The 26480-nt window shown below is 44.1% G+C and overlaps 1 protein-coding gene across 8 annotated transcripts in view; it reads right to left on the bottom strand.

The window, feature by feature from the left end:
* Positions 1–26480, bottom strand: part of CPEB3 (cytoplasmic polyadenylation element binding protein 3) — a 543123-nt gene that overhangs the window by 123210 nt on the left and 393433 nt on the right. For all 8 annotated transcript variants that reach the window (XM_069239797.1, XM_069239803.1, XM_069239805.1 and 5 more), the window contains 2 exons: positions 18153–18242; positions 4246–4364 (listed from right to left, as the gene is read on the bottom strand). In XM_069239797.1, coding sequence (XP_069095898.1) covers positions 4246–4364; positions 18153–18242 — 209 coding nt within the window. The remainder of the gene's footprint in view (positions 1–4245; positions 4365–18152; positions 18243–26480) is intronic.

The following is a 26480-nucleotide window of genomic DNA, read 5'->3' on the forward strand; positions in this document are numbered from 1 at the left end:
AAAAGTTTAATTTCTTTGTTGTAAATTTTTATAACTCAGTTTGTTACTCAGTGTGTCAGATCAGGTTTCTAGTCCAAGCACTTCTGATCTTGGAAAAGAGGGTGGTCCCTAAGTTTGGGTGTTTTTATGTCCTTTTAGCAGGAAATGTTAATGCCAAGATAGGAGCAGCCCCTTTGGGTGTAGATCCCCTCATTATAGATGATTGGGTATCGCCCGCAGAACCCCCGGACCATAGAGGTAAACTTCTGGTGATTGAAGTGAGACATGCCGGTCTCTGAAATATGCTGGAGAGAGTGGCAAGCGGTGACTTACTCAAACCCATTTTGTTGGGTGGGGAAAAGGAACTATAATTGATTATATTTTTATTTCTAATAGTTTTGCTGAGTGTTTTACTAAGGGGCTGATCGACAACCAACCGTTTAGTGACCATAATGCCATAGAAGCTAAAATGGTTACTCTCGCTACTGGGACTGTGAACTTGACTCCAGGTGTGTTTGGGCTGATTCCAAAAGTCCAAGGTAGGAGGCTCAGCTGGTGGAAAGTTTCGATCCCCATCCTATTGGTGGACGTTGTTAAGAGATGCAGGAATGTATTTTCTAGCTCCCTCTTACTATTTGAGGCCCCACCAGAGGCCATTCTGGGTGATTTTCAGTCTCTGAATAGCAGCCTCAGATCAATTATGTTGGATTTTCAAGGACCATTAAAAGACCTTAAAGATGGATGGTTTGATAAGAATTGCTGTATCGCCAGTAAACGCCTCCACAAAGTCCTTAAGGACCATCCAAGGAACCCCCACTCTACCAGTGAAGCTAGGGCTGCTTACAAGGAGGCAATCAAACTTAGGAAGCAATGTCTCAAAGAAGAGAGGTGGGAGCAGTTAGTGGGTGCATGCAAGCTCAGATTTGTGAGATCTTTCTGGCACATAGTGAATGGGAAGCCTGCTTATCAAGCTTCCCCTGCCATTGTAGGGACCACTATACCCACCCAAAAATGGGTTGCTCACTTCAAGAGGGTTTACTCACTGGATAAAGTAGAACAACTGGGAGAGGTGGACGTGGCCGCACCCTCTCTGTTGCGCTTAGATTTTAAATTGGAGGAAGTTCAGGTTGCCATCATGGAAAGCCCTTTCAATAAAGTCCCTGGCCCGGATGGCGTCCCTATGGACTTATATAGGGAAAACATTGCCCTGTGGGCTCCGCTATTGACGAATGTTCTTAACGCTGCTCTGGTATCCCTAGCTCATGGAAGTCAGCAGTAATGGTGTAGACAGGACCCAGCGGGTTACCGCCCCTTCTCTTTGCTGGACTCCACAGTTAAGATAGTGGGACACATTGTCCTCCGTTGTATCGAAGAATAGATCCTGGAAAATAATATTATCTGCCTGGCTCAATATGGTTTTAGAGAGGGCATAGGGACAATGGAACAGTGCCTTAATCCTAGTCTAGAGGTGGGGAAATATGTGGTAGCCAAGAAGGGCGCTGTCTACCTGGCCTTTATGAACCTGAGCTGTGCCTTTGATAGGGTTGTTCGATCAAAGCTATGGTCAATCCTGGAAGGTCTCGGGCTGCTCCAACCTTTGTTAAATTTCCTTTGGGTGCTCCACCAAGATGTTAACACCTCAGTTAGATTTGGAAAGGCAGGGGATACTCTGATGTCTTAAAACTAGCTAGGGGAGTCAGGCGGGGGTGTGTTAGGGCACCAGTCCTTCTTTTATTATATATCAATGGCCTGAATTCACATCTAGTTACCCATGGCAAAGATTTTTTTTAAAGTCAAAAATAATCCTGTCCCCTCTTTATTATGTGCAGATGACGTGGTCATCCTTTCTTGCACACTAAATGGTCTTAAAGTTCTGGTGGATCTCTTTGTTGCTTTTATGGGCGCCATGAAACTGGATGTTAACACTTCTAGGACACACCTTATGGTTTGTGGGAAGCGGAACCCAAAACTCAGACCAATCTTTATTAAGGATCAGATGGTAACAAGGGTAACCTCCTTCTCATATCTGGGTGTCACCTTTGATGAGCACTGTACATGGACCAAATGTCTCGCAAACTGCTGTCTGCGCTTTGACCAGTCATGTGGGGCGCTCTTTAGATTTGCTTGTTTAGTTAGGAGCAAGCCTGTTTTATCATTGCTACAGATCTACAAGATGAAATACAGTATTTACCCGTACTATTATATGCTAAAATTGTGCCTATGTTGTTGTGGATATCTGTCTGGAGTGGAGAAATGGCACTTTTAACAGGGAAGTCATTAAGGACTGCCTCAGCTGTGACTTAGGCCTTAAAATCCCATGGCTTAACTATATTAGATCCTTAGCCTTATCAGCGGGCACCCAGAATTATTTTTTAATCCTGAAGCGTTGAAACGGGCTGACAAAAAGACCGTGAAGGAACTGCTATTAACGCAGCTCAGTGAAAGTAGAGAAAATGCGGCATTGGGTAGTAAGTCAGCCAGTGCCCTGATGATTTTAAATACTACTCTTGGCCCAGGACCCTATCTTTCGTTTGTTAGAAACCCATGGGAAAGAGTACTCCTCACCAGGTTCAGACTAGGTTCCTTCCATCGCAACTTATGCTTCCTGCCTGGCCAATACGAGCCACCTGAGATAAGAATTTGTCCATGTGACAAAACTTCGCTCCAGACCTTAGAACACTTGGTCTTGGTCTGTAATTTTTATGATTCTCTTAGAATAAGATTTCTTCTGCCCATTTTTAAAACCAAGGGTTTTTATCAATATCGCCCTGCTTTCTTGTATTTACAACTGCTGAATTATTCCATGGTTGCAGGGGCAATTTCTAACTTTTAAAAAACTGCCTTGCGTTGGAACAAGCTTATGAACTTTGGGCTTTAGATTTTTATGGCTTCTGTAGATAGAATATATGATTTTTTTTTATTTAAGAACCTATGGTCGGGTTACGGTTTTGTTTCTTTTTAACATTTTAAGGTTTTTAACATGTCTGATTGTTCATCATATAAACTATTTAAATTGGAATGTTGTGTATTTTTGTTTTGTTTTTTAGTTTTTTTTATATAATCGAAATAAAGGAATTTCAATCAATCAAAATCCCTAGTGCTGATTTATCAGAAATTACTCATCAGGATGAATTCATGAAGCTCCTTGGTTTATTTAAAGGTCATTTTTACCTAGGAATATGCATTTCTGAGACTGGATCATGCCGTACATTCATGTACGTCATTTAGGAGTTTCCAGGGGTCTCGGCTGCGACCCGTTGCATGCCCTTTGTGATCCCTAGCCTCAAAGGTGGAAAAATGAGTGCCTGGAAAAAAGAGGCAGCTCATGGTCACGAACGTGGGTTGGAGACTCGCTTTCATGGTTTTCTGTAAATTTTTACTACCTAGATGATGAATAACATTATTCACTATTTGTGTAAAATGAAATGGAGTACAATTAGCTTGAAAATGACCCTATCTGGCAGCTAAGGTATGTAAAAAATGCTTTTAAATGTATGTTGTATGCATGCTCGTGGGTGAGTGTGTATGTGAAAGAGTGTGCAATATGTGTGTATGTGTAAGCGTGTGTGTGTACGAGTCATAGTGAAGGTCAAATGGTGTGTCATGTCATGTTGCTTCCGCTACCCCTGGCATTTTTGTTTATTGATGCCCCTGCGTACATTCCCTCACTTACGCCTGTAAAGCGTATGGACAGGTCTCCTGGGCTATAGTGCTGTCCAGTCACCAAGAATGGTGTGTAAGTATTCAGGGATCAGCAAAAGCACTGGCCAACGTTTACATCTCCCCTCAATTATACTGCAATTCTTGGGTATAGGGGTGCCATTCATACGAGGACGATCCACAAGCCAATCGGCTGCTGGGACCAGGACATTCCAAAGACCGTTTTGGATTGTCAGAGTTGTATTTGCATTTTCTTTAGTTAATTACCGATGAAAAGGCTGAATTTGGTTAACAGAAGTGAAAGAATTAACACTGCTCGGCCGGTAGAAAATGAAAAGCCTGTCACACTGCCCTTGACTGCGGCGCTGGAAGAAGAGGCAAAAATACCCCGTTAAATAATTCAGCATTGGTTACTTTTTCCAAGAATCAATGATTCATGTCTGCTGGCTACAAAAGGTTAACTCGGCAAAAGTATCACTATGACAGTCAGTATACCGATTTCAGGAAGGCAGACATTAGATCAGGGTGCTGGACAAAGTATTTTTGCGTTAGAACCGAGGAGGACAGTCTTGGGCTGGCTGCCAGGCCAGTCTGTTCACAACTTACCGGTTTGTCCTTGATGGTGGGGCTCGAGACACACAGGTACAGTTTCCCATCTTCTTCGAGGCAAGCGTCTATCAGCGCCTGCACTGAGCTTTCTTCCTGGAACAGTAGGAAGGCGTAACCTTAAAAAGGGCAAAAATGATTTTAGTTAGTTGTCTTCGATGATTCCATTAAGGAATATTATCAACTTCAACTTTTGGTGTCACTGGCTTGAGAACCCAGCCTCAACCTCTTCACTACGTTTGACTTTGCATCGCTCGGTAGTGTGCTTCAGGCTAAATGAGTTTTCACTCGGAACCGGATTACATTAAGTGTGCAATCAGAATACTTCTTTCTACACATGATTTTTAACAAATATTATGTGTCAGAATTTGGGCAAGGACAAAAACTAATTGAGTTTAGCAGCTCGAAACAAGGGGAAGCATGCATTTTTTTACAGGCCTATAGCATTAGCCCACATTCCAATCTTGGAAGGGGTTGTGTTGACCCTACCTTATCAGATAGTCAAGATAAAGCGCCTATGCTCAGGGACATTGTTATCTGGAGTATGTATGAGGCAATGTGACGCCCACATACAATATAAATAATCTGCAATGTAAGAAAATACATCCTCTGGAGTCAGAAGTAAAATGTAAACCATGAAAGTTTATTAAAATAATTCAAGGTACAAGACAGAAGGCAGAAATAATAGTCAAAATGTATTTAAAATGAATATAGCTAATTAGCATACAACTCCATTGAATGTAGCAAGAGAACGTCAAGAAGTCAAGGCAAAAATATTATAAGCGAACTGACAAGGGTTCAGTCTCTAGAGTTGTAGCAAACCAGGCTGGCTCACCCCCATAATGTACCATCTTTTATAGACAAAAGAAGTTACTGAAAATCGCAGTCAGCATATGGTAAGCAAAGTTAAACAAATTAAAATACAGAATTATACAACCTCACCTGTTGCCGTCATCCTACCACTATCCCGTAACTGAACATTAATATGCCCCTTTTTTACCTAATGTCACTGGATGTGGCAATACAAATCTTGTAAAAAACAATGGAAGTGTCATGAATGAATACACAGCGTTATTGGCTGGAAGGGGCTGGAATGTTGCAAGAGGCCTTCTCCATAGTTCTTTGAGAACAGCATGTCAATACAGAGCATCGAAGCACATTTGCTGCGGTGGTGTTAGTGTAAGAAATGAAAACACTCATCATGGCTTCGCAGAAAAATCTAAAATGGAAGTTAGGCCTAATTTTGGCATAGTTTAGTCAAGCACAGGAAAACACAGTTTAGTCAAGTGCACTGTTTTTCGTTTTAGTGCAGAAACGTTCATAGCATTAAGCACACATTTGTATTAAATCAAAATCAACATTAACAGTTGTGTTACTACAAAGTGAATCCTGCAATATCAGTATTTACTGATAACGCACTGGAATACCAGCCGGATCAGAATGAGGGCTAAACTGTTTTAAGAATCTTTTTATGGTTTAATTTTAAAGAATGTCAGAAATGGATTACTATATTATACAGGGGCACAGGAGAGTGTGGATGGGTGGTCTAAAGCAATTCATTTACACACAAAATAGTCAGAGTGCCATCAGCATATTCAAACAGTTAATGTGTTAAAAAATAAAATTAAAAAAAAGTGCTAGGGCGAAAGAGTTCTTAAAACCTGCTGCAAGCTCTGTCCAATGCCAGAGTGGCTGAATACCAAGGACCCCTAGTCTTGATTGGTCTTTATACCTCATGTTTCCACTACTCTGCACTCCCCGTCTCTTTAGCTCACTTTTGCAGGCTTTTTAAATCCACTCTTTCTCCCTCTTAAGGTATCTTAAATGACTGCCTCCGCAAAGATCTTTTGCTTCTCAAAAAAAAAATGTAATAAAAGTCTTTTAGCTCGCCCGTTACTTTTGGTTGGCTTCACAGTCACTCTTATTTTCTTGCTTTTCAGTGATGAGTATGTGTCAGCTTCAGCATGTCGCTATGTGTTTGCTTCTTCTCTGGAGCGTGGGCCAAGTACTGATTTATTTCTTGATTAGTGTTCATTAGTTTGTGCTCAGATTTGAGGTCCTTTTTTGGTTTTGCTTGCAAGATAACCTGATTACTGGTTGGTGAGAACTTTCTAGCATGTAGATTACTTTAAATGGTAAAGCTATTTTTGTGAAGCATGTAAACTAGTTATAAATTGCTTCACGATAAAAACTAATTTTCACGCTACAATTTTGTCTTGGATCAATAAGTGTGGACACATTAATCTTTTTAAACTACCACATTACAAGCGGGTATGAGAGAAATAGATCCTTGAGTGTGTGAGGAGACGCAAGGAGCACCCATGACAACTGTTGCTAGCGGAGGAGGACATTTCCGGTCACGCTCCAGGTTGCATGGCCACTCTGCACAAGGGGCCTTTCAAGTAAAGAACTGCCCCCCGTAACTGAGTCCTCCAAGTAGAAACACTGGACAGCTCCTATGATGGAAGGTGAGAAGTTCACTCCTGTTCAAAATGACGTAGCCTCTGATTACAAATCCACTTCACCTAGTGTGTTAAAATAGAGAGCTTTAGATTTTTCGTTTCCTGCTTTATCTATCAGTCCCTTTAATTTTTTAGGGTCGAGCACCCAAGCGTCCCGTCCCTGTTGTAATCTCTATTTGGGCTTTTAACCACACCCATGTCACACCTGTCACTTTCATTGGTTCGTCGGCTTGCCTTTTAAAATCCAGTTGATTTCATTAGAGAAAGGCATGCATACGTCATGCCTTTTCCGGTGTTTAGCCCTCCTCGAGCTCACCGCCCAACTACTGAAAACATACGAGGCTCCATGTTTTCAGCCTGGTTTCTGCACGACTTTATCTTTTTATTTACCACGCAGCGCAATCGCGCTGGGTTTTACATAACGAAATCATGCTCGTTTTTTTTCCTTTCAATTTATGTGGCAAGAAAAGTCCGGTTAGGAGTTTACAACGCTAATAGCTTTAGCAAATGTGAGACCTGTTGCACTGCAAATGCTTGTTTAAATTTACTTTTTAATGTTGATTCGGAGAGGGCAAGAACTTCATAAATATATGCCTGCTTTGTAACTATTCGTACAGGAGCAGTGAGTAGTCTATGTTATAAAGTTGTATTGCCAATCTTTGACAGGCCCTTTCCTGTAACCCTTTAAAGACTGGGTTCAGTTCAGTGCATTTGTTGATGAGCAAAAATTGTGGTGTTGTATGTCCGTTACCCCCATCCTGCCCCCCTCCCATTCCACCAAGCCACAAAGTTGCTATCTCCCTGCCTCCTGCTGTCGATGGTCTTGCTTGTCGTCCCTTGTGTTGCTTTCTCACCCCACCCCTGCTATCACAGTCCTCATTTTGCTGCACCCCATTCTCCCTGTATTGCTTGTCCCTTCTGTCCCACCACAATACCAAAAACAAAGCCAAAAGGCTCTCTCACATACGCAAGAGCTGTTTGGCTTTGTCAATGTGTTTTTAAAAATTGTAATATATAGCAGCACAGCTGCAGTGCAACATGGCTAAAAGTAAAGAAAGAAAGCACTATGATGTGGTTAGCACTGGCTGCGTCAGATTTTTGGTTACGTTTAGCCATGCTGCACAGCAGCCTTACGTGCTGCCCAATACCTAGTGGCTTTGCCAATGCTTGTTCCTAATTTTCTCTACCTTCTTTATCCCTTTTCTGGTTTTCTCTTTCTCTAGGACAAAGTACTGATAATGAAAAAAGTCCTGTTGTCCAACAGTAAATGCCTTCACCTGCACCCAGTGGTACAAATTAATAAAATCTAAGTCAGAGTCACGCAGTGCAATGAAAAGAGGGAAATCTTTGCGTCAACCAGACTTTGAACTATTTCTAAAAGGTCGACTGACCATAAACGCACAAGAAGCCTTCCCTGACCAGCAAAGCATACAAAACCTCATGTTTTACACTTTTTAGGTCATAGTCCTCTCTGAGTTGGTCTCGTCAATAGTCCAGATCTGAAGTCTTATTTTAAAATTTTCATCTCGCTGCCTGCCAAATAAATACAAAATAAAACGGAAGGATTAGGAGTTGTGTTCATCGCAAAGCCTGCGCAATGTCTTGGAAACTAACAATGTCAACATTGTGATTCCTCGTGTGTTGCCCAAAAAGTAGTGCTCCCCTCTCCCTAGCAATTTGCAAGAAAGATTATCAATGATTTGCAACTGCAAACGCAAACCATTGAAGATTGAGCAACTTGTCAGTCTGCTACTATTCACAATGTGGGAGTTATTTGCTATAGACCACTAAATGTGTGTGAGTGGTAGCCTTGGACATCACAAGGTTGTTAAAAAGTCAGACTCCGGAAAATTCAACTTGATGTCCTTTTCGCAATGTGCCACTTTATACGGCAATGCATAAAAACAGCACTTGCTAAACGCAGAAATAGAGAGCTGGGCCTCGGTCTCCGCATTCACTGCTGTCCTCGTGCAGAAAGTATATGGCCACAGGAAAAAAATATAAGGTATTACTTTTACAAGTGTTTACATGCGGCGGCACAGCATAAAAAATGACAGGGTCACTAGGTAGACAGTGAGCATGCACAGTAGCACCATGTGACCATCCCATTCCGGGAGCAACAAGCCTCAAGTACTAGCTTCCAATGTATGTCCCAAATGAAAAAAATCCCATTACCTTTAGGCAAGTAGCACTTGCCTCCCTACGCCACTCCGTTCCAATCACCATCTCTTGAACAGTGCTCTGTTGCTTCACAGCACGATAATCATATCGTGGTAATAGTGTGACAGTGCCTGTAGAATCTTCAGTATGTCTTTTTTCATACACATTTTACATAATACAGTTCACATATACTCCAGTATTTCATCAGAATTGTGTTGGCAGGTCTTCTGTTTTGCTGTGCAGTTCTGCTATGCAGTCAAGACTGATGTCAATTTTCCTCAAAGTCCCCCATGAAAGGCTTCTGTCACGCAGACACTGTGTATGAGGTTGGATCTCTATATAGTCAAGCAATATACTGAAGGCCACATTCCCTTTAGCTTATATGTTTCTTTAACATAACAAGCAAAATGGTAGTCTTTTTCCCCTTTTTCTCAGGATGAGGGGAATCAGACCGCCACAAATAAACCGTCGATGGAGGGAAAAGAGCTGATTAAAGTGTTTTATGGTCTGTTTTCTAAGCGTTTATAATGGGGGGGAAGAGGGAGAAGTTGTGAGGTATGTCACCACTCCTTATCCCTCCACTATGTGGAGGGATAAGGAGTGCTTGAACTTGACAGCGGATTCCCAAGTCGGGTCCGTCATCATCAGGAGAGCATGCCTCTCGATCCGCACAGAGCGGTCTTCTTCCTGCTTGTTCACGCCTCCCTCCTTAGAGAGTCACCCAGAGTCAAGCTCCGAAACCCTAGAGTTGGGTTCACGCCCACATTCTTCCTGTGCGAACATCCGAGCCTTAAAAGGGCATGCGTCCCAGATTGCCTGAAAGGAAGGTAAATACTCATCTTGTGATACAGAAGAACAGGGGAAGGGCCAGGGTGTGGACCCATTGATGCCTTCGTTCCTGTCACACACACCTTCCCTAGGAATTGGAAAAGGGGGAAACAGCAGAAATAGTCCGCATTACCCTGATCCCTGCCCTTTTTAATGGCGCACCTCCTCCTGAAGAGCTTCAGACATAAAAACCACCATAGCACTCTGTCATTATTCCCATTATTACAGTGAAGCCAGGTAAGAGACGTATGATCAGTATACAGGACAAACGATCTACCCCCCCAAGTAGTAAGAAGTGTCTCAATACTCCACTACAGGGAGAGGCACTCCTTCTCAATGGTGGGGTAAACTGGCTCCTGGGAAATAGTTTCCTCCTGATGTAAAGGAGAGGCCTTTCCTGTCCTTTCGTATCCAATTGGGACAAAACTGTGCCAGTACAGACATCCGAACAGTCCATTTGCAGAATAAATGGCTTGCTAAGATTAGAAGAAAGCAATACAGAAGCAGTGGTAAGGTCTCTTTTCAAGTCTCGAAAAGATTCATGTGCTGCAACAGGGGTGTGTGTGTGAAGATGGAAGGAGATATGCAATTCCTCAGCAAGTCCATCAGGAGGGCGGATTGTTCAGCGTAGCAAGATGATACACCTCCTTAGTATCCCAAAGGACCCAGAAACGCATGTAGTTCTCTTTTTGTTTTTGGGACGGGAGTTTTTTTAGTTATAGCCTTTATCTTTTCCATTTGGGGTTCAGTAACACCCTCCCCAAGGAGATATCCAAGGTATTTGACTTTATGGTGTGCAAACCTCAACCTTTTCACATTAATATGGAGATTAGCTTGTTGTAGCTGAGATAAGATGGACTCAAGTTTCTTAACGTGGTCAGGTCAGGTCTTGCTATATACTACTATGTTGTCCAGATAAGTGGTTAAGTATCCCTGCTGGTTTGCGAGCAGGGTATTCATCAGCCTCTGGAATGTAGCAGGAGCCCAGCGCAATCCGAATGGCAGGATCGCAAAGTGGTAAAACCCATCAGGTGTACCAAAGGCAATTTTTTTCCTGGTCGTCCAGGTTTAGCGGAATCTGCCAATAGCCTTTGGTTAGGTCAATGGTGCTTATGTAGTGTGTCTCCCCTATCCTTTTGATCACCTTATCTACTCTTGGTAAGCGATACCCATTCAGCTTGGATATCCTGTTTACTGCCCTGAAGTCAATACAAAAGCATAAACTACCATCTGGCTTTGAGACAAGTATGATAGGGGAGCACCACTTGCTTTTGGATGAAACAATGACCCCTGTTTTAAGCACTTGTGTGACTTCAGACTTGAGGGCAAGGTGCTGTTCTTAAGGAATACTATAGGGTTGTTGTTTAACAACAACATCTACTTGTGTTAGTATAGAATGCATGGCAAAACTAATCTTTCCAGGTAAATCAGAAAGGATATCCGAAAAGAATGTCAACAGGGTAAGCAGGTCTTTTCTTCCTTCTTCTGAAAGGGCATTATTTAAGTCTGTATCACCTATAGTGGTTTTCTACAGTATCCACTATTTGCACACTCTTGGAGGGGTCCTAACCATTTCTTAAAAAGGTTAATGTGGTAGAGTTGTTTCTTATTCTGGGACAGCCATAGTTGATAGGTAACGTGTCCACGCATCTTTTGATCTTGTAGGGACCTTGCCATTGTTTTCTCATTTTATCCATAGAGATGGGCAATAGAAGGAGGACCTAGCACCCAACCGTAAGTTTCCTCCACGGTTTTCCTTTATCGTAAAAATACTTCTGTTTCTGTTGACTGCTTTCTAGATTTTTGTGACCTCGATTTTTCCTGTCTGCGATTTGTTATATGTTTCTTTCACAAACCAAGCAAAATTGGAGTCTTCTTCCTCTTCTCGGGATTAGGGCAACTGGACCGCTAAGAATTTACAACCCTCCGAGGGAAAAGAAAAGAGGCACAGGTAAGTATTTTATGTTCTGTTTTCTAAGCGTTTAGAACGGGTGGGGGGGAGGAGGGGGGACTCGTGAGGGATGTCACCACTCCTTATCCCACCACCATGTGCCGGATCCTCAATTGTTTGAACACTAAGCGTCCCTCCCAAGGCATCAGAAGCCTGATGGTCTTACACTGGTGACCCCTCTATAGACCAGTCACTCCCAGCCCCACCACAACTCGTCTCCCATGTCCTGGTTGTCCCCAGTATACGTTCACGTATCTAGAATAGGCACATTCCTCCTGGAGCGGTTCGACTTGAGGTGACGTGGCCTCTGGGTGTCTGTGTTAACTCTTTGTCCGACTTCCAGACCTCGTTGTCAGCGGGAACTCACTGCAGTAGGGCCTCCCTTAGAACTTGCTGATCTTTGCCAGCGGATTTCAAAGATAGGTTAGTCTTTGTCAGGGAACAGTACCTCTTGATTCACACAGATCGGTCTTCTCCTGCTTGTTCGCACCTCCCTCCGTAGACAGCCAACCTGAGTCAAGCTCCGAAACCCCAGTTGGGTTCGCACCTGCCTTCTTCCTGTGCGGATGTCAGAGCCTTAAAGGGGCAGGCGTCCCAGGTAGCCTGAAAGGAAAATAAAGGCTCATCTTGTGATGCAGAAGAACAGGGGAAGGGCCAGGGTATGGACCCATTGATTCCCTCGTTCACGTCACAGCTTCTAAAAGCTAAGCTTGTAGAAGTTGTTCAACGCCTGTGAGGTTTTGTTTTGTGTTAGCTAGTTTTGGAAAGGGATTCTTTTTAACATTCTCATAGAAATGGTAATAATCTTTTTCCTTTCTCACTTCCAAAGAGATGGGTCATTTGCATTTGTTAAATTAATAAGGTTGGAAAGGTTTTTACCTTGAACAAATTCTGTTTGCACTGGTCTCGCTCTTTCAAGGATCAAGCTGTGGTAACATTTAAATTCTTACCTTAGATAAGGCCACAACAGACTACTCCCCAGACATTTGAAAGAAACACACAGGAAACTAGTAACCATGCAGGAATACTAAGACTGAGCAGATATGATACTTTCTCCGGGTATAATCTTTACGCTTGCCCTCTGGATTCATCAACACAAAGGGTCCTGGCGTCTTGAGGCTCTTCTCGTCCGGATAGTCCTCAATGGTTGCTGGTCTGCTGGAGTCTCACTCCAGCTTCAATAGCCAGGGTTCACTGCAGGAACACTGGTCAGCTGTGGTTGGGTTCCATTGATGACCGCATGCAGTTTGTAGATTGGAGAGCTGGGAGTAGTGTGCAGTGTGCCAGAGTGAAGGTGGAGCCAGCGAGGCTTGTGGAGCATGCCTACAAGGTCAAGTGGAGCGGAGTCTGAGTGAGAGTTTAAAAAAAGTACCGGGAGCATCGCTTCTTGAAGTCAAAGTAGTGAAAAACTTAATTTTATATATATTTATAAAAAGTTTGAGAGGGACAAGGAAGGAGCTGAAAGAAGCTTAACGGAAGTGACTGGTAGAGACTGAGAGCTTGACAACTCTTGCCTTGGTGTGGATGTTGCTGGTCACCCAGGCAGCTTTCTTGCTATACCATGGCCTTGCTGACTTTCTAGTGAGAATAGTTTGTTCAGCTTACTGATCAGCTAAGGAAACTTTGATCTTTTCGTTAGGCTTCCAGTGGATGTTCTGATGCAGAATTTTGAAGGCATACATCTTAACAGAAAGACTTTGTCACTATCTAGCTCGCGAGGATAGCACTGTGCTGATCCTATGCTTAAAAACTTTGCTAGATAAGCAGACATTTGAGGTGAGCAAATCTAGAGTGTCGCTGGTGTTGCAGGGTGCTCCTTACTAGAGCAGCTCTCCAACTAAAATTGAGAACTTCCCAGAGTTCTCCTTTGTTTTTTACATAATTTATGCGTCACTCTAACCCTGAAAGGGCCTTGGTTTGATATATATTTATACACACACACACAATGGGCTTATACTTACTTATAAAAAAACTAAATTTATGTTGTAAAAAACATGCATTCTAGAGGCATAAACATGGTAAAAAAAATGAACAGGTAAGTATCTATATCTATATATATGCACTCCACAACAAAAGCTCTGTGAGGGGGCCCATGACCCTGCAGGGCGGCCTCAACTCCAAGGGCGAAGCATCCCATTGTCACGTAACGAAAACAAAATGCTGAGGTACCAGTTCAAAAAACATCCAGGCCTTTATTCTGAGTAGCAGCACATACAGATGCAAAACCATGACGCGTTTCGGCAAAGAACTGCCTTGATCACAGGTAAATGTCCTTTTGCTCCTGCGCTGGTGCACCAACTGATGCCTAGAGCCAACAAAGGCAGGATTGTTTTGTGCTTGCAGGGGTACTTTCCTGCACAAAAACAATCCAGAGAGGCATTTTCCTCTTTCTATCTTTGCGGAAGAATGCAACACACATGGAAAGAGGAGAAAACGAGGAGAAATTATTTTTTTTTTCCTAATTACGCCTGCTCTGGGGAGGCCCAAGGTTTTGGCACTGCTCCAATTTACGTGATTTTGTCAATCAGTGTCAAAATCCCTGGGTGTTGCGTGGAAACACCCACCAAAATGCCCATGGAACGCCTCCTTGACACAAAGCAAGGCAACACAGTGGTTTACGCTGCTTTGCCTTACTCCATATCTATGAGGCCATGCAAAGCAATGAGGGTGGCTTTGGGTCGCCTCATAGATATGATTGAGAGGCTTATGCTGGCGGTGCAAGCCCCAAAATATTCTTTAAGTTGTTTTTTTTAAGTCTTTCACCGTCAGGTAGCTACACATACAATAGTAGCTACACATACAATAACAGTGAGCTTATATGAAAAAATACATAAAACAAATGTGTTACTTATTGGGAAATGCACTGCAGTGCATTATGAAACCTTTATTAGTTAATGCACTGCAGAGGTCCGTGTGTAACCGGAGAGTGACAGAATTAAATGTTGGTTGGTGCAGTGGAGAATAGTGACTTGTGTATTTTTAGTGCAACTAGGTCAGTCTGCGACAGAAAGCACTGTGAATATGTAAGGCATTATTTTATACTTGCATTACACACAGTATAAGATAAGCAACAACAAAAAGGTTTAAAATAAAACGATGCTTGCTAAATGTAGATTTATTCAATACCAGAGCATATGCAATACTATTTTTTAATAGCTGTCCCTTCAACACCGCCAGGTAAACTAAGCACTATGTAAATACAATTACAATTAAAAGCACACACTTCACAGCGCAGTTAACTCATTGCACTAACACTCAAAAATAATAAATGTTTGCCATCACAAAGCTTTGAGTGACTGGATCATTTAAAGCCAGAACTAGAATCCTTTACAGTTGCAGATTACCCTTTACAGTTGCAGATCAACTCACAGCGCACATTTCCATTTCATTCAGAAAGCAAGAGCTCTGGCAGGAAGGCTGTCTATGTGGCTTCGTTTAACAGCACAGGAGACTCAATAAATAATAGTTCAGCTGAGGCATTTTAATGATTTGACGAAGGGGGAATTTGCAACCCACTGTCCAGGACTCCACGCCCCCCGGGGAGTGCACCCTCAGATTGAAATCCTCTGTTAAAGGCTTCTGTGGTTTTGCTGTCCTTATTAAGGCTGTTTTCCCTACAGGGCCCTCTCACCAGCATTTTGCAATCCTATAGACAACATCATTTTGTATGCCAACAACATCCAGTTCAACCTCGACTCGCCAAGGACACCTCCAGCACCCTAACTAAATTCACTGACTTCTTGTCATAAGTAATCCATCGGGAAAACACCAACTGCCTGAAACTCAATCGGATAAGGCGGAGGTGGTACCCTTCAGGAAAGACACCTCTCTTTGGTCCTTAGCCTTTGGAATTAGGAGCCACACCCACTCCATTGAGTCACACTAGGGACATGGGGACCGTGATCAAAACCTAATCTCAATGTCCAGACAGGTCAACTTGATTGCCTTCTTCTGCTTCGACATCCTCCAACTCTTCCAATTTTCAGATGGCTTACGCTCAACAGCTTTCAAGCCATCATCCAAGCCCTTATCACCAGCAAGCTGAACTACGGCAATGCCCATTACATCCAAATCTCCACACAACTCACCAAGAGACTCTAGGTCAGCCAAAATGCAACGGCCAGTCTTGTACCCAATCTCCCACCCTGCACCCACGTATCCTTGTACCTCAAAGTTCCTCACTGGCTTACCATTCACAAACGCATCCTGTTCGAACTAATCATGCATGCATACAAAGCACTAGAGAACCAAGGACCCGCCTATCTGAAAAGCTGCATCATTTTCCACACCCTGACCAAACATCTTTGTTCCACCAGCCTTCTGTGCAACAACTTCCCCTGCATCTGTAGAGCCAGAGCCTGCGGCGGCGGTTTCTCGTCCCTGGCTCCTAAAACATCCTCCCCTTGCACATTAGAGCCGACAGCTCAGTACAAGAATTCCCAAAATAAACTTTTAAATCGGTCTCTTTCAAAAGGCCACAGTCGGGAAAACACCCACTTCTCCAGGTGCCAGGATGCCTTCCAGAGTAACATGCAAGCATTACAAACACAGATAAAATAACAGCACAGTACTTTCAACAATATGTGAAAAATATTAAATCTACAGAAAACAGGCGATGGATGTTTAAAGTAAGACTGGGTTCAGTGGAAAATGCAAAAGATCATAAGCCATACGGATGGCCTGGTAAAATGCCCCTCTTGTAATTTGGCAGTAATCTCCTTTGTAAATATGATTTCCCTTATGAAGAATGAAAGAATGATTGCTTCCAGTGTTTTGACGTTCAGAGATTAGGCACGTAAATGTGGCCTTATGTAATGAACTGAGCACATTTCTATTATAGTAATAAAGTCGATGCAATTGGGATTTTAACAATAATGTCTTAATATTGCAATCTTTTCTTTTTAGTGTTGTGTAATAAATGCTTTTTTTTTTTGCTTTTTCCACCCATAAAAATCAAACAATAAATCAAACTTAAAATTTATCATATTTACAGACGTCAACAATTATTCCCGACTTAACAATTACTGGTCATCCATTTTACGACTTTGCACGAACATGTAACTGCAGTCTCTGACAGTGTTTGCATCAGCTACACTACGATAAATGTGTATGCCATCAACATACACATTCAAGGTAAGGAGCAGTGATGAATCACCTCGGCCAATAGTTTACAATGAACACTGAAAAGTACCTGCAACAAAAGTGGCACCTGGCATACATCATATTTTGCTGCAAAGGGGTTTGGTTGCTCCTAAAGCTACCTTCTCCAGTCATGACTGAAGTTTTATTTATGGTCTACAATGTCTGGAGCAAGCTGACATGCTTAGTGTCACATGGCTTTTCTGAAATTCACTAAAGTACAAACCATTATCCTACTGGCCCTAGAGCCTGACTGAAAATCATTGAGAAGAAGTTTTCAAAACGGCTTTGAGTTTATTTAGTTTCAGTTGCTTCCGACATCATGAATGGGGCGGTTATTTTGCTGGGACACCATCAGGAGCTGAGGGTCGAGTCGGCAGAAGGCAGCGGGAAGAGTTAAGGATATTTATTTTATTTTAATTTTTTATTTCTAATTCCCTTCCCCCACCCGCCCCATCCAATTCACCCACTGCTCCCTTTGAGATTTGTGGTGGCCACTACTGGCTAAGGTTGCTTATTTTCTTTAGATCAGTGCCGTATTTCCATCCAACACATGCCCGTTGTCATTAAGTCGTATAGATAAACTTTCTTTTAAATAAAAAACAAACAAAACATTTTTAATCATGCCACAGACCCTCTATAACCAATGGTTCAATTGGTGACCCTCAAGAGCCCAGTGTTTGAATAAGAACTACAGCAACATATTCTCCATTAGGACTTACATGTTTGTTTCTGTATTTCAGTAAGATATATCAGACTGTATTGGTTTAGATGTGCCAATAACCATTCCTAAGGCAATCTTTATGCCATTTGGTTTTGCAATAGAGAAAGTAAAGGTTTCTACCTTTTGTGAATATGCATCCTCCCGAAACGCACTAAGCAACACATTAATTATGGCCTGAGATATTCACTTACCCGTGAAATGTCTTTTTAATTGATCAAAACAAAGACCATACAGCTGTATCGTTTTCAGGTGGGCGATAATCAACAAAAATGTGCTACACTCCCCATTTTCCTGTGCCTATTAATTCTCCACTTTCAAACACTAACATGTTTCACAGGAAAAAAGGAACTAAAACAATTCGGGAAGGCAAACAAGTGTGACTCACCTGAAAATGACATATTAAGCCTAGTGCTCACCACACAGCTCAAAATATCTCACTTCTGCTTGGACAAAACAAAGTTGTTGCAATGATTTGAAATAGCCGATAAGGCCTAGTTGCGTACAAATTGGTCAATTTAAGATTTGTCTTTTCCATATAACATTTAAAAGAGAACAACGTCTTATTAGACATGCAGCACGATAATATACCTTTACTTTTGTTTTCACACGACCAGACACAAGTAGTGAAATATAGGTGGATTACCTTTTGGTGGAAAATAGGATTTGCTTTCAGCTTTGTGAGGCCAGTCCACAACAAGTGGTCCAAACCTACGAAAGCTTGCTGTGATTTCATCTGCAAAACAAAGTGCACAATTTAGTCTGGTTTGAAAGCTAGAGCATCACGAGGACAAATTAAATATTTAATATTTTACTGTGTTAGTTCAACAATGCTATCCGGTTTATAAAAACAGTCACCTACGACAGCCCAGTCTTTTCTTGCCACCACAGAAAAAGTCACATGTTGAAAACCGAATACCTACATGACAGCAGCATCTCACCTATTCACTAGAGATAGCTTAATTATTATTTCTTTAAATTTATATAAAACGCATGTTTAAGAAGTTAGAGAATTGGAAAGGAGCAAGCTAGTAAAGATGGCAACAGACCTTTGCGGAGCTTCGCAGAGCCCCATTATACTTGTCAACAATTTGCCTTGGAAATTAACCATAAAGCTGCAGAGACAACGGCCACCAAAACTGAACTGACAGTAGAGCTGTGGTCTTGGCCCGACCTGGATCACCAGGTGCATGCAGAATCCAGGCCTGTGTGAACTGGCATAGTCAGCCTTCCTGTACACTTGCTTGATGGGGATTGAGCCCAACACTGAAGTCTAATAAAGACATAAATACATGGATTGTTTGGGCCGACAGGTGTGGGGATGGACAGTGAATAACCACACAGCCGCCTAAGGCCCAAAACAGATTTTCAACATTTGAGGGGGAAGGGGAACGAAGGAGAAAGACTCCTGGTGCCTGGCCAAAGAAAAGTGCCCAACAGAGGACAAAAGAAGCCATCAGAAGGTGACACGACGTGAAAGAACTACCTCCATGAAACAGGAACACATCAACAAATTCTCCAGGATGCAACCACAAGATGAGGAGCGAAGGGCAAGGAGCCAAGACCTGCTGAATCCAAAAGATACAACCACAAGTGAAGGACCAGCCTCATCGACTGATAATATTTTGGATTCAATTTATGACACTCCCCAAATTCTGCAAAGCAAAATAGAGGAATAGGGTGTAGAGGTGGGCTTGATCCACTAAGACCCAAGGAAGGTAGTGTATAGCGTTACAATAATGAAGATGAGAATATCGGACTTGGAAGAAGTGGTGGGTGAGCTAAAATAACAAAGTGATGCAACTGATGGCCTCTAACAAAAGCCTTGAGTATAGAACAGAAGACATGGAAAATCAATCTACGCATCATGGGTCTCCTGGAAGGGGCAGGGGAGATGGGGGGGGGGGGGGAGGGGGGGATGAGCTATTTCTAGAACAATTACCAAAGACTTTGATACTGCAGGAAGATTAATCACAGTGTCACATGGTGGAGAGCGCACATAAAGCCTTAGCACAACACCCACCCACCCAGAGCCCACTACAAACAATCAATGTGAAAATGCTCAACTAAAGTGAATGAGACAGTGAAGATAGCTAGAGAAAAGAGAAAATGATACATAACTCCACACATATTATGTTTTTCCTGACTACACAAGAAAAAATATTTACAGAGGAAATATTTTGAGAATGCCAAAAAGAAACTGCATGCGATGAGTCAACGCTACATGCTTCTCTACTCATCCAAACCCAAAATGACTCAAGGTCCGGATCCTAATTTTTGAGACACTGGAAGAGCATGAGAGTAGGTAGCAGAATGGAGAAATATACACTAACTGACTCCTGCTAATAGGTAGGAGGACTTAGGCTGGACAACACACATAGCCAGACAGGGATGACAATGACCTACAAAAACATTGCAAACAGATTCAAGGGCTGAAGGACAAAATGCTGGGCTCATCGGATGTGCGGTCTGGTACAGAGGGAAAGGTAGGAAGGTTGGAGAAGAAGCGGGAGGTCCAACTGCAGTCTTAGCAGGAGATCAGATGCTGCAGGTCCACAAAAACAACTGACAAAACTAAAGCTCTGGAGATTATGCTCAACTTGAAAACGAAGGGGAGCGAGGTAAGGGTGGCAGTGCACAAAAGCTTATCAGGTTGTTTGAGGTGAAGACGGTCCCAGGGGACAAAATGGATCATTTCTGTGTCCATCAGAGAGAAGAGTAGGGTGGGGGTAAGTTAATGTTTCTGTGGAATGTTGAAGCATCATGAGAAGTGACACCCACACAGACAGACAGATTGAGGTGAGATCACAAATAAGAAGAAAAGATAACAGAGCTCTCAACCCCGCCATCATCCACTGGTGTGAAGAGAACTATGCCGGACAAGACAAGGGTTAAAGACACATACACGGTTTTGACATGGAAAGTAAATGGTGTGTTAATGTTAAAGGATTAAACACTAGATGGCAGGGAAGTAACTCAAGCGACTCAACCCAGAAATCATCCTGTTAAAGGTGACGCACATCATGTGAGCAGGATGTAGTTCCCTGGCCAAGGGGAAAATACAAACTTATTGCGTACAAGGGCCTCTAGCAGTATGGCAGTTATGAGGAAAAAGTGCCTCTCCTTCACAACACTAGAAAAACGGTAAGACCCAAATGTGTGTCACATCGGATGTCAGTGATTTAAAGACAACAAACTCTCACAATTGCTAATGCATATGCTTTTCCAACATTGCAAGAAAAGGAGATTACTAATGTGAGGCAGTAACTCCTAGACACACTGCACTAATTACACAATACAGTGAGGAACTTTAATGAAGTTATGGACAGCTCACGCAACAGATCAGACGGAAGGAGGGGAGACATGATTAATGAAATTCATAAACAGGTATGGGCAGACGTGTGGGCACAGGGCCATTCACATGACACACAATACTCACACAGCAACTGTACTCCTGGATTGACAACATTCTAATTCTAAGAGCTGAACTGCCAAGAGTGTGGAACACATACTATAAGCCCAGCTTAAACCACTTTGCCTTGATGTGCAGTTTGCATAAAAAGTTGTATAGGGCAATGGAATCTAGAGACTCAGTGCATGGGACCTTCAAGATAGGAAAATCAGGGAATCACTTAGAGAGGCAACAAAATAAAACTTCAAAGACAACACATGAACAGTAGAAATGACAGAGATCCTGTGGGTGGGATATAAATCAGTGATCACGGGGCAGGTGATAACACAGCAGTACACTAAAATAACCTAAATAGGGCAAACATTAAAGAAAACAGAGGCTGAGATGGTCAGGAAAGCTGTGAACTTGACAGTGCAAAGGCAGCTTGGCTGCACAAGGGCAGAATACAAAGCCGTAGTGAGCAACAAAACAAAAATGTGATTCCTAGCCACACAAAAATGATAAATGGAGGATGTAATAAAGGGGCAATCTGTTAACCTGCTTCAATCGAAAGAAGAAGAAATGTTGGGGGTGGTGACAGTTAACACTGGAAAGGGGAGAAAACAAGATGAGGAAATTACCCTGGTCTTTGAGAGATATTATGAGCAGGTGTACAGTGATGAGGAAGTGAAGGCAGATCCAGCCACGAAGAAGTGCTGTGGCAAACCACTATGCCAAATTTAATAGGAGATATAGGACCTCATTACAACCTCTGCAGTCTTCTCAGAAGACCGCCGAGGCAGCGGGCGCCAGAATACCGCCAGTGCTGGCAGTATTTCTGGCTCCCTATTTTGACTTTTCCGCTGGGCTAGCGGACGGTAACAGTGTTACTGTCTGCTGGCCCAGCGGAAAAGTCACATCAACATTGCTGCCGGCTCGTGGTAGAGGCGGCGGCAATGCTGATGTGCAGCCGGTGCAGTAGCACCCATCACGCATTTCACTGCCCGAAATTCGGGCAGTGAAATGTGCAATGGGGCTATGCCTGGGGGCCCCTGCACTGCCCATGCCAAGTGCTTGGGCAGTGCAGGGGCCCCCAGGGGCACACCAAGTCCCCCTTACCGCCAGCCTTTCCTTGGCGGTGTTTACCACCGTGGCCAGGCTGGTGGTCAGGGATTATAACCGCCAGGCGAAAGGTATAGTGGAGGGGCCAGCGGTATGGCCGTGCCACAGTCATAATAGCTGGCCGAACACTGCCAGACTGTTGGCGGGGTTACCGCCAGCTGCCAGGGTCGTAGTGAGGTCCATAGTGGCAAATTTGGATAGTCCTATTGGGACAGACTAATTGGCAATAAAACAACTACAGACAGGCAACATTTGGGCTCCAAAACATAACCAGGTGAACTGTGTAAGAAATTGTCTTCTTCACTAGGACACCCCCAATCTCTCCCAACAAGAGGTTTAGGGTGTGACTGTTATCGTCTGAGGGCTGCAGAGGGTAGCTGAATCACCACGACAAGGTCACAGCGGCATGGGCCAGCCTGGATCGTCCCTGTTCCTGAGGCACCATAGCAGCTGCCCTGTTGGGGCGGGGTTTCAGAAGCCACCTGCCCCATGGAGAAGAAGACTGCTGTGGGTCTCAGTGAGCACCCAACCTGAGCACAGACAGCTGTCTGCGGCTCTCCGCGGCTGGGTCCCATAGGAAGACGTGCTCTGGGGCCTGGTGGTAGTGTCAGACCAAGGCCTGGTCATTGGCAGGGGGGGTGAGAGCTGGACACTTAAGCCACCAACAATATTGTGCTGGAAGAGGAGAGATTAAGAGGAAGGAAGACACCCCCTATGCTCCCTGTGGTTTCCCCTTCCTTTTCACTTTGTGCCCCTCCCACCGCACAAACAGTTAATCGGATAATTTGGGGGACTGAACAGGCGGGACAGAGGACAGACTGCCCCCACACGGACAAGATTACTGGAGGTGGAGATTGGATCTGTGGCCTTGTGGGGGAACAGAGGGATGGACAGAAGGACCCCCAGAAAGGGCTGCATTTCCACAAAGAAAAGTTCTTGTTGCAAGTAACCTGGCCCATAGGAGGATGTGCTGGCCTCAGCACTTCCAGGTACAGAATCCCCACAGCAGCCTTCTGGACATATGGGCAGCACGGATACTGCTTCGTGGAGGAGTAGCGCTGCCTGGAGGCACCCAAGATATTGACCAGTGCTGGGTTTCGTACTGATGCAGCAGAGGTGAGGCTCCTCCTTAAAAACAAGTGAGGTAGATGTCCCATTGAGACTGGGCCCCTGGGTCGGGATCTGGCCCAGTGCACCCAGCAATCAGGAAAGTTGTTTCAGAACAGTCCCCTCCCCATTCGGCCTTGCTAGGGCCCCATCTACAAACTCCTGACTCAGGCGTGCAGCAATCTGCCATCCACGAATGCTGACACAACACTCTGGAACCGCTGCTGCACCTATTGGCATTTCTCCCACGCTGCCAATCATCGGGACGATGGCTAAAGACAAAGAACCTAAACACCCATGCCAGGGGAAAACGGATCGCCACGCAAGGTAGTTGTACCCCGTAAGAAGAACCTATGCAAACCCTGCCAGGTAATGCCGCCCTCCTCTTGTCAATCTTGTCTTCTCTAGATGCTTTAGAAGGAAGGGTGGAGGCGGGGAAAATATGATCGGAGGAGTCCCTCCTACATCAAGACCTCTTCAGCGTTGTCCAAGGGGTAACAGCAACAGAGACCAGGATTTTGGAGCTGGAAGACACAGTCCAGGGACTCCTCACGGAGATAACAGATACCAGGACCACCACTGAAGATGTGCTATGGATACTGGAGGATGCTGAAAATCACTCCCAACGTAATAATCTGAGATTTGTGGGGTTACCCAAGGGGGTTCAAAGGCCCCAACATTGTGTGGTTTCTTGATAACTGGCTGCGACAAACAATCCCCAAGACAAGTTTCCCTCCTGTTTCATCATCGAACAGGTGCACAGTGCACTGGGAGGTAGGAGACACCCAGGAGCTCTCCCTAGACCAGTACAAGCAAGATTCCTGAATTTTCAGGACAGAGATACGATCCATGCAGAAGTGCGCAGGCTAGGGAAGTCTGCCATGAGAACTCTAAAATCCTTATTTTCCCTTATTATACACAAGAAGTCCAGTGACAATGATGCACCTTCGACATAGTAAGAGCTAAATTGAGGAACCTTCACCTGCAATACATGCTTTTGTTTCCAGCCAAACTCAAGGTGATATATCAAGAGAATCACTATTCTTCCGATCGCCAGAGGAGGCCTGGAAATGGATTGTAGAGCGCCCCAGGCTCAGAAATCCGGGAGATCAGGTGACTGGTCAGTTCTCCCACATTAGAAGACTGTTGCCTGATGTTATACTCCTACAAGAAACCCTTCTCCGGGATACACAGTGTAGATTTCTGGGAAGAGGAGCATACACCACACTGGCACATGCTGGGTATACATCAGGATCAAGAGGTGTGCCTTTAGTAGTGAGAAAGAACCCACCCTTCAGTATAGAAAAACAATCTGCTCCCTCAAGCAGATACATGGGAGTAAGGGGACTTTGGGGACACACTCAATGTATTTGAACCGCCCAAGTTATAGACCCTCACACGGACAAAACTTTCAGAAATCCTGCGGGCAGCCAACTCCTAATTACACATCATGGTAGGGAATTCAACAATGTCATGTCATGGCATGGCAGTGAATCTGGATAGGTCTGGTACACCAATAACAACACCGCCATCTATTCCGCTTCCACGCTTTGCTGCCACACTTAGCCTATCAGACCTGTGGCAACCAGTGCACACCCCACAGATGATACTCACACTTCTCGGGAGCCCACAAAGTGTTTTCTCGGCTAGACTACATATTTGCCCCGGCGATAGAGGTGGGAGATATACAATAGGGGGACTGTGTTTGTAGGGGGTTCTCAGACCACTGCCCTCTGCTAGTGAAGCTGGATAGACTGTGCCATGGGTGGGGGGAATAGATGCTCAGAGCATGGGACCTGAGGGACCACGATATGGCCAGAGGGCTCTGGGTTGATACAGAGCTCTATTTTAAAAATAATGAAGGCTTGGTTACCTCGAGAGTGATGCTAAGGGAAGCATACAAGGTCCTTCTGGGCAAAGTTCTGAACTTATTTGCCCCCCCAAAAAAAAGGGGGGAGAAGGGAGGTCAAAGCCCTGGAGCAACTGGAGGGCAAGCTGTTAGAACGTGAAGGTGCCCAGGATCAGACCTTGACCTCCACAGGCTCAGGCAGTTGTAACTCCTGAGAAAGGAATACTGAGACCTGGCAAAATCGTGAGCAGAGAAACTATGTTTGTCACGCTACACAGATTGAATGATACTGGGCATAAGGCTGGGAAACTCCACGCAGGTTTAGGCAGGAAGGAAACGGAAGCCAGATGGGTGCATCAGGTAGTAGGACAAGGGGGTGACTGCTGTGACACAGAAGAGACTTGCAGGGTCCTTTGCTCGTTAGTATGAGGATTTTTACAGAGCTGTAACCCTGCAAGACGTGCATTGCGCAATTCCTGGAGTCGGTAAATACTCCTGCATTAGACTAAGAGGCACAAAATTCACTAGAGGCAGACATCACATTGATGGAGGTCCAAGCTGTTACAGTAAAGCAAAAATCCAATAAGGTCCTTAGCCCTAACAGGCTTCCTGCAGAATTTGTTCAGTGACACGTGGAACTGCTGGGGCCCCACTTACTGAATATGGTCCAAGAAGCCACTCAGCAGGGCACTCTGCCACCAGCCCTCAGACGAGCAATATTAGTAATAATCCATGAAGAAGTTAAGCCCAGGGAGCAGTGAGACTCCTACCCCCATCTGTATTACATGTAAACATGCCCCTGGTCCATAGTGCCTTGTGGCCAGTAGATCGACCCGCTTTAATCTAATGCGAGCTCATAACTGTATGAATGAAATTCAAAACCGGTCTGAGGCACATGTCGTCCTCGCATTAGATGCGAAAAAGGCATTTGATGCAGTGCACTGCCCATCTTTTGAACAAACTCTGGCAAAGTTTGGGTTTGGCCCCCAATACCATAAGTGGGTGAAACTACTTTATCAGGCCCAGGTGCCAGTGGTGAGAGTGACTGAGGCACTGTCCCCCCTTTCCCACTGTAGGGGTATGAGACAGGGTTGCCCCTTGTTCCCCTGCTTGTTCGCTCTCACAACAAAGCTGGCTTGCGCAGTATGGGATCTCCCAGAGATACGTGGATTCAAACTTATAGAAACATAGGTGAAAGAGGAGAACATTTTGCACTAGGAGGATGACATCCTCCTTTATGTCATGGAACCGTCCAAGACCCTTCCCTTAATTTTCAAATTGTTTGAGGAATACAGGAGCTACTCCAAATATAGAATAAAATGGGGCAAGTCGGTGCTCTACCGTCCACAGGGAGGGAATGATGCGTCCCTGATCCCCCTTCGCCTGACATGCATGGAAGACAGATTTAAATACCTGGAATTTTTCTGAGTTTAGAAACTGAATTCTGCTTTGAAAGGAACCTGGAGAGGGTGGTAAAAGTGCGGCAGGAGGAGATAAAGAGGGCT

The sequence above is a fragment of the Pleurodeles waltl genome, chromosome 6 (assembly GCF_031143425.1).
Source record: "Pleurodeles waltl isolate 20211129_DDA chromosome 6, aPleWal1.hap1.20221129, whole genome shotgun sequence".
In the NCBI taxonomy this organism is placed as follows: Eukaryota; Metazoa; Chordata; class Amphibia; order Caudata; family Salamandridae; genus Pleurodeles; species Pleurodeles waltl.